Source organism: Melanaphis sacchari, unplaced genomic scaffold, assembly GCF_002803265.2.
Source record: "Melanaphis sacchari strain LSU unplaced genomic scaffold, SCAv2.0 Contig77_pilon_pilon, whole genome shotgun sequence".
In the NCBI taxonomy this organism is placed as follows: domain Eukaryota; kingdom Metazoa; phylum Arthropoda; class Insecta; order Hemiptera; family Aphididae; genus Melanaphis; species Melanaphis sacchari.
In genome coordinates, this window is record NW_020271547.1 from 536,574 (window position 1) to 546,059 (window position 9,486).

The 9,486-nt window shown below is 24.0% G+C and overlaps 1 protein-coding gene across 1 annotated transcript in view; it reads left to right on the forward strand.

Moving 5' to 3' along the window:
* Window positions 1-9,486, forward strand: part of LOC112601371 (glycine receptor subunit alpha-2-like) — a 161,843-nt gene that overhangs the window by 117,884 nt on the left and 34,473 nt on the right. The window contains exon 3 of the mRNA XM_025348969.1: window positions 6,448-6,671. Within this exon, the coding sequence (XP_025204754.1) occupies window positions 6,448-6,671 (224 nt within the window). The remainder of the gene's footprint in view (window positions 1-6,447; window positions 6,672-9,486) is intronic.

Sequence of the window (9,486 nt, forward strand, 5' to 3'; positions counted from 1 at the left end):
CATAACTTCTGCTAGGAGAAGAGAATATCAAATGACTCTAAGATGAATTTTACTTTATGCTATGTTAATGAACTTTTATTTCTTATATAATACGCCAATATACAATTTCAATAAAATTGTTCATATGGTATTTTATTTTTCATTTCATTTTGTTAATAATTGTTGTTAGTAAAAATGTATTACTACTAAATTTTAAATAAAAACTTGATACTAATAAGACAATAAAATGAAAATGTATTGTTAAAATGCTTAATAAATCTATTTAAATCCAATGTATTTAAGATTCTGAACGTAAGATTTTAACAATGTAACCAAAATGAGAACGCTTCTTTTAATTTAAGGTTCACAAATGATTATTTTTATTTATTACCTACATATTTATACAATATTTTCTTTTTAAACATATTTATCACTATTGTGATGTACAATTTATATACAATATTTTCTTTTCAAAACACATTGAGTTACTATTGTGATGTACATTTTATGCAGTTATGACATACGAACATTTAAATATACGTTTTATGACTTACGGTAATCGAGTGGTGCGCGTTCGTTCGGTTAGGACGTAAAAAGTTAGAGTACTAAAAATATTCACTGGGAACGGTAAGAGGTTCACAAGTAACTTCCCGTCCAGGAATATTCTTGAAGATTATAACTATGAAAGATAACGGTCGGATAACGTCTGTACTGCACTATAGTAAGATATTTCGATGAATATCCTATAGTAGGTAAGACTTGATTATCCGAACGTTATGTATTTATTAAAATAAAATAAAATATTAGAATGATATCGAATGGAATAGACTATGATGATTTGTGATAATTTTTGTGGTGTTTTTACCAATAATATGGGTGGCTGATACGAATGAGAATTAGAATTTGTGAATGTTGCTGTTTTTGATTAATACGGGTTGTTGTTTTTGTTTGTTAGCGATTATATCGGTTATTATGAAATTTACATGTTTGCATAATTTGGGAATATATATAAGCATTTGTATTATAATCTTATAAAACAATAATATTTTAAGGATATGTTCAATCTCAAAAAAGGGTGTTAATGCGCGCCGTTAGGTAAAGGTAAGGATTTGTCGTGAAAGCGGCGGTTTTATGTGTTATTTGTCTATCTTCTTCCAATGAATCGTGATTGGTTAGATCAGGGTGGACGGTGTCGCCGATGACTGCATTCTTCGCTGATCCGTTCTTCGGTAGTTTGTGTCAAAGTTGTTCGTAGCTTCCGTGATCAATAATCAGTAATCAATCAGTCGACGAACAAACACTATGGCAGGGTTACCGGTACTTCGCCATGAGAACTTGCTTGCTGGTCACTTGATTCCACATATCAAAACTTCTTACTGGGTATGGTGTTGATATCTTGATAGTGTGGGGCATGTGGCTGGAACTATTATAGTTTGTTTTGTCGGTTGAGCTTGTATTTATATGTTTATAGCGATTTGAACGTACTCTCTCATTGGCCGATTGTTCTTCCCCTCCTTGTTTCCATCAGCGTCTTGCTAGTCATTGTGTGTATCAGTGTTGTCCCGTTACATCGTTTTTATAAAAATGAAAGAAAAAACATCGAAACCCATCGGCAAAGATCTATTTTTTATAGACATTTAAAACTCAAATTTGGACGAGATTCCATGTATATTTGTTAGTATTTGACTATAATTTAAAAACGATTTACAAAACGATGGATACCAAACCATAATCAAATCTTTAGTTAAAAAACGAAAAAGCACGCTAGACAATAAGAATCTTCCTAAGACACTATCATTCTAATTAATTTCACCTCAAAATTTTACATAACCTTACTACAGTGAAAATAAAAGTAATATAATCTAGCAATAAAAAATAACAAATATGAACACAAGGAACTTCAAAATTATATCATATTAAAAATCATATTCACAAAAATAGTCTTTACCACCTGACATCTTGATAAAAACACAAACTTCCGTCAACAGAATTAGAATTAGTCATTCACAAACACCAACTATGAAGAAGAAAAGATCTCTAATATGTTAATAGCAGTACCGCCATTTTGTGAAACACAGTTTAACTGAATACTGTACAATTTTTAAAACTTAAAATATATATCGATAGCGTCAACAAAATAATATTGTAACAAAAATATTAACACTAAGAATATAAATATAGTTAATATAAATATAAATACCAATGTAAATGAATGAATAAATAAATAAATACATACATAAGTAAATATGTATAGAAAAGTATGTAACTTAAATAGTCTGACAGGTAGAAAATTACTTCTAACAATAGTTATTTATAATAATCATATGAACATAAATGTGTAATGGCAGAATCTTGTGCATTTCACATTGTAAATAAATTATGTGCTTATAATAGACAAATTCATTTTACAAATAATATATGATTATTTTTTTTTCGTGAGAAAAATTAATTTAATATGTAATATATGTGGTATTAGTTGGAATAGCTAAATTTAAAATTGTTTAAATAAAAATAATTCAAGTTATAAATTGATAATTTTAATATTTAAAAACATGCCTATGGATATATTCTATAAATATAAATAATATCATATCTATTTTGGAATTAATTTAAAAGATGTATTGTATATAAATTAATTTTACTGTAGTTTGAATATATAACACATTATTATGATTAAGTAACTTATTTATTAAATACAAAATTGTTATAATGCATCATTTATATTTTTCTGTAGTTAAATACACAAAAATACTATAAACATTTTATTTTTATACATTATTTATGGTAGATGCATAAAAGAAACACTGAGACGTTAAAAATAAAGTGAAGATTATGTGAATAGCACCTCAATTTATTGATTGATTTTTTTTAGTAAACTCGAGTTTCGAGGCAATGCAGTATTAAATTATTATTTATACTTAAATTCTAATAGTATTTATATATAATCATTGTATTAATTTTGAAATTTGAATATTTAAGTATAAAAAAAAAAAATATTTTGTATAGAATAAATAAATCTAACTTCATATTTTATCAATAAAATATTTATTGTTTCATTTTATAAATGTCTATAGTTAGTAGTTACTGAATATGTTATTTATGTATATTGTTATTGAATAAAATTGGTTATATCATATTTAAAAATAAAATAATCAATATATTAAAGTTGTTAAAGTAATTTATATTTCTAACATGTTGAAAAAAATATGTTAAATTTTGAAACAAAATTTTTATGTCTATTAATTTTTGGCTGTTATTTATGTTTATATTATGTTGTTTATGCATTATTGTTATAACACCAGCCGATTAAGGATGCGTAGAGAAAAAAAATTATTAGTAATGATTCTAGTTAAAGAAAATCATATGATAAATGTTTTGTTAATTTCATACAATATTAACGTACATTTATTTGTTAAAGTACTTTTACCTTTCAAATCGTTTCATCACGTCTTATCAGTTAGTTCTTATTCCTATTTACTGCAAATATGATGATATGATTCACTGAAAAAAAAAAATCATTGGTAGTAAAACGTAATCCTTAAGCTTACTTTTCAATTTTAAAACAAGCTTGATTTTCTGTTATATAATATGTCTCATCATTGAATAGGCTTTGTTATGGATGTGTTAATTTTGAATTCAATAATAAATCATTTCATACGAAAAATAACAAAGCGGAGATGGTCAGTATAATATTTCTAAGAATATTTCATGAAATAATTATTTATTTACTAAGTCTAAGTAACAATGATTATAGTTTTTTTTATTTATAAATACTTTAAATTACATTTTTCATATTTTATATTTTTTGTACATATACATTATACATTATACATAAAGTTTGCAATATGTATGATGTATCTCGTTTTATGATGTTTAAGAATAATATACGTTAATCGTGCCAGAAATCGCAGATTTATTTTATTAAGTTTTTTAAATTTATTTTATTCGTCATATTCATTTTTTTTTTTTAATTTATTCTATTCTAGCTGATTTCATTCGGTATTGCTGTGATACATTTAATAATGCCTGTAAATTTACTCTATCACTTAAAAACTACCTACTTTACCTACCTTACCTTTAACAGCCATTTTAGTAGTTTTGACGGAATATAAAATATAGATTTAAAATTATAAATAATTACAATAATTATTATAGAGTACCTATATATGCTAACTTTAAAAGAAATCTGACAAAAATAAATTTTTCATTTTCAGCTTTTTTAAAATCTTTAAATCTTTCAACGCTTATAATTTGGGAAATTCTTTTTTGGTGGGTTTTTACATTATGAAATCAAAATACTGACCAAATGTCATACTCCTAGTTTCAACAGCTCTTATTAGGTAATTTTTTCTATTTTTATTTCTTTAACCCCTTTTGACCTTTTTGAAGATTGCATTTAAAAAAATTATTTTTTAATGCATCTCAATATCGTAAAATAAAATTACTGACCATATAATATACTCATAGTTTCAGTGGTTCCGGCTAGATTATGCAATGTCAAATCAATGAGTGTGTGAGGGAGTTAAGACTTATTGTTTTATATGCATATATAGATGTTTATTTGTATTCGAGTCTTAATAAGATATAATTCTCAATAAATTATTTTGTCGTTTTTGATAGTAACTTATAACGTTAACGCTTACGTTATAAATTTATAACTGATTACAGGTTATAACAATTTAGAAATTTTAAACCCGAACATTTGTTTGTTTTTTTTTATTTATTATTTGTATTAATTTTTTATTTTTTATTATTTAATTAAAATATTATAGTAGCAAATATTTTTGTTACAATATTTTGTTGACGCTATCGATATATATTTTAAGTTTTAAAAATTGTACAGTATTCAGTTTAACTGTGTTTCACAGAATGGCGATGCTGCTATTAACATATTAGAGATCTTTTCTTCTTTTCTTCTATACTAAAACAATTTGATTTCTATACTTATTATTATATATATTATAGATAAATACTAAATATGTATAATATAGAGGTTTCATTTAATTGTTTAAAATAAATTGTAAAACAAAAATTATGCACCTATCTATTATAATATGGTTTTTATATTTCATATAACATGTAAAATATCGAACCCATCTCGGAAATCAGCACTTTATTTTACTTAAATTAAATTAACTAATTACTACAATACAAATTCTTTCTCAGACGCTTACCAATAAACATATTTATAGAACATACATCAACCTCACATGGGAATTCTCAAAAAAGTTCCTTTAACAGGCAAGCATTCAAATACATAAAAGTTTTTTTATTTGATTTGATCGAATTAATAACAAAGTTTTTTCAAGGTGGCTAATAAAACTTTTTTCCCCAATGTTTAATAGAATTTGAAGAGTCAGTAATTAGTTACTATTAAAATTAACAAATAAAAGAAGAAATGACAATAAATATTAAATATATTTCTATTATTATATCATATCCAATATAATTAACGTTCAAATTGGTGACAGCGCGATATAAAAACAACACTCTAATTTTGAAGAAATACTTTTATAAAAATAACAAATTCAACGTGTTTTATAATTAAAACTATTATTATTCAATTATATGTTATAAATCCAATTAATAATAATGGTTACTTACCAGTGTCAATTGTTGTCCATGTAGTGAAATAATTTTTAACAAAAAAGTAACAAATTTTATTTTATATACGGAATTATGAATTCATCGCATTTAGAAAAGTACACAAAATACGTATATTCCATATGCGTACTAGTTTTAACTTAAAAATAAGAAAAATCAAATACACGCGTGTTTAAAATGGAGAATCGATGTTGACAAAGAAAATAAGCAATAATACTGTACTTTCGTGGTATTTTTTTTTTATGTATGTAAATATTATCTGAATACGAGTGTCACTTATTTCAACGCCTTATAATATAGAAGAAACCTTCAGAAGCGGGTACTTATTGTTATTTCTTTCGAAAATACTAAAATCCACAAATATCGTAGGTTATAAAAAAAAAAATCATGTATTTATATAGCCACACTTTTTTCGCTGTTCCATAAATGCAGTATGATTGTGTCGATTATACAGTTAAATAAAAAGTGATTTTTTAGTAAAAATGAGACACCGTAATACTTTAAAAAAAAACATTAGCTATTGACGCTTATTAAATCGGTCTTAGTACGTGTACTCTTAATAATTTCATAATACTAGACTTTAAAAGTAAAATATACAATAATTTGTATACTTCGCATGATTTGCTCAATTATTTTCAGACAAAAGAAAAAATATCTTAACAATTAATTAGGCTTTAATTATTATAATTTATACAATATCTTTAGATTAATAAAGCACATTCGTGTCACTATCTAGTGGTAGTATAAACTATATACTGTGTAAAGACAAAATATATAGTTTTTGTAATGTGTATATAAATAACAATAACTGGTATACGTACCCACATACTTTGAATAACTTATAATTAAATATTTATTTCACAGGACTATGAGGTAGACCTATATTTACGACAAAAATGGCAAGATGCGAGATTACAACATAAAGATATAACGGAATCACTAGACCTAAATGATCCAAATTTAGTCAAAGCTATCTGGAAACCTGAAGTTTATTTTCCAAATGCAAAACATGCAGAATTTCAATTTGTCACTGTGCCCAACGTGCTAATACGCATCAAACCTGATGGAGATATACTTTATATGCTAAGGTATTGTTTTTAAATATAATATAACATTAAGTGTTGAATCCTTTTATTCCTTTTCCCACAGTTTTCGTCAATAAGAAACCAATTCATTAGTATAATGAAAATACTTCAGAGTTTTATCTGTTTTATATATACATATATATATACTATAATGTAATTAAAAATTAATCAACCCAAACATTTCTTTTATATCGGTATGTGTATTTATTTTTGTCATTTGACAATGCAATTGAAAATATTATTCAGTAAAAAGGCATAAATTATTTTTTTTCACATAATTAAATAAAAAACAATTTTTAAATTGTAATAACATATTAAAAAGAAAATAATAACAAAATATAATATAGGTCAATCCACTTTAATCAAATTCGAAATTCGTTTTCAAAAATATTATTACAGATAGGTAATAAGATACCTAACTCAGATAGGTAATACATAAAATAAAATTTTGACATTAAATAGATTAAATTATAATTATCTTAGTGTAAAAAATTATTAAAATTTATTTTCATATAATAGCAATATTTTTGTACTTATTTATCATTATTGTTTTTTTTTTGTTTTTTTTTAATAGTGTAAGTATCTAAGAAAATTGTGGTATTTTTAAATATAATTTCCCAAGAAACTTTAAAATTAATTTTTTAGATACTTAAATTATTGTCACGTACAAATTTTTTGATGATAATAACAAAATGTACTTTGTAAATAGTAAGAAATTAGGTCACGTACAAAAAAAAAGTCGAATTATAAACACCTTACAAATAAAGAAATTCGAAAATATTTAAATTTAAATTAAATAAAGTATACGCATTTTTTAGGCCCATAAATTATTTATTTTTTATATATTAATGAACTATTAAACAATAATTATTTCGTTTTAAGCCAAATAATTATTTAAAAGTTTTAAGAAGAAATAAAGAATGAATGTATGAATTAGAATGACTAAATATGTCATAAAGCCAACTTTTAAAAGTATCATACTAATTTATACTTCTTAAAGAATAAAAAAGAACAAAAAATACATAATTTTAAACATAAATATGTTAAATTTATAATGTAAATTATATTTATAATATAACTCTATATGTTATCTTCTATCGCATTTAAATTGCAATTTAAATGTTTAGCTCACCTATATAATAATTCAGAAGTAGGTACTAAATTGTATAACAAAATAGAAAATCATATATTAATACAATATATTCCAAAGAGAAATTGCCGACTGGATTTTACAGATTACCTTAATTTATAAAAGAAAAAACTTAAGAAAAACTAACTATTTTATTTTTTTAAACAAAACCGAATCTACCACACATTTACTGATATATTTTCAAAACTTTTTAACTTTATATCGAATTTTTTTTAATTTTAAAGATATTATTTTGTTGTATTACTAACATATATAATTAACCAGAAATATAAAATCTAGTTTGATTAGCATTTTTGAAAGTATAAATCGCGTATAATTATACACAATACTACATTCACTATAATTTGTATTTTACTATTCTACTGAATAATTACTAAAATATCTTAACATATTTTATTCTTTGTATCTTCCATGTTTCCCGAGTAATGCTGTTATTATAATCATTTATTAGTTACAGGGTTAAATAATTTCATAGGTACCGTGGTCAGTTGTAATGTATTTAGCATATATCAACATGATAATTTATTTTGTTTACTTCCGTAAAATGTTAGTTATATGTATTTGACAGTCAATTTTCTATTGCAGGTTCGGTACTATTTAAAAAACAGTTAAATTTCCCATAACTAAAAAAATAAAAGTGAGACTCCCCTCTCTAACGGAATTTTCATGACTGTATACTGTTATATGACGTTATCCGATTTTTCCCTCGAAACACAATTTATAAATACTCTTCATCTGCAAGTATCTATATTACCGTCAATAATTAAAATAAAATATCATTAAGATAGGATATTTTACTTTTTTCTTTAAGTCCATTCACACTCGTTCTCAGTAATTTTACCAAACGTGGAAATATCTGAGTATTATTAATTTATTGTGATATAAATATGTGTTTGAGATGATTTTTCGTAAAACGATGTTTGGTACAACTGTCAAGGTTCAATAATATTTTATAACAAATACGCATTATCTACTTGTAAGTATTCGAATCACGCTATACGATAAACTATAGCGGACTTCGTCCATCGTAGCAATAATATATAACATATTATATCCTACTTATCCGTACGTATTGTTTGAATAAGTGTTTTTCCTTTCTCGAAATCTCATATTTTAGTAACAATACATTCCATTAAAATTGTTAAATCACTTTACTTTGAAGTTCTGGAAACTCGATTTTCATTCGTTTTAGGTAAATAAATATCCATAACTGAGTTTTGTATTCAATTTATTTAGAAAATCATAATAATGTCTAAATTAACGTTTATGGTTATTTTTATTTACTATATTAAATGTATATCTTCCAAATGGTGAATTTATACTATCGATTTATATAATTTATTATTACTGCCTTATAATGTAAGAACTTCGTTATTTTTCCAGTAGAATCTCAAGAAATAATATTCTATAAAATTAAATCTATTCTTCTGTATCAAATAAAATGAAATTGAATGCTTTTGTTTACTATATGCAATTCAAAGGCAACTAATGTAGTAAAATAAATCTTTTAAATAAAAATTAAATTGCAGTTATAGAGTATGAATATGTATTTATTTATACTGAATTAATATGAAAACCTTTTAGTAAAGATAATATTTATTTATTATCGAACTATGATTCAGCTTTATATTATATGTGTGTGTGTGTGTGTGTGTGTGTGTGTGTGTG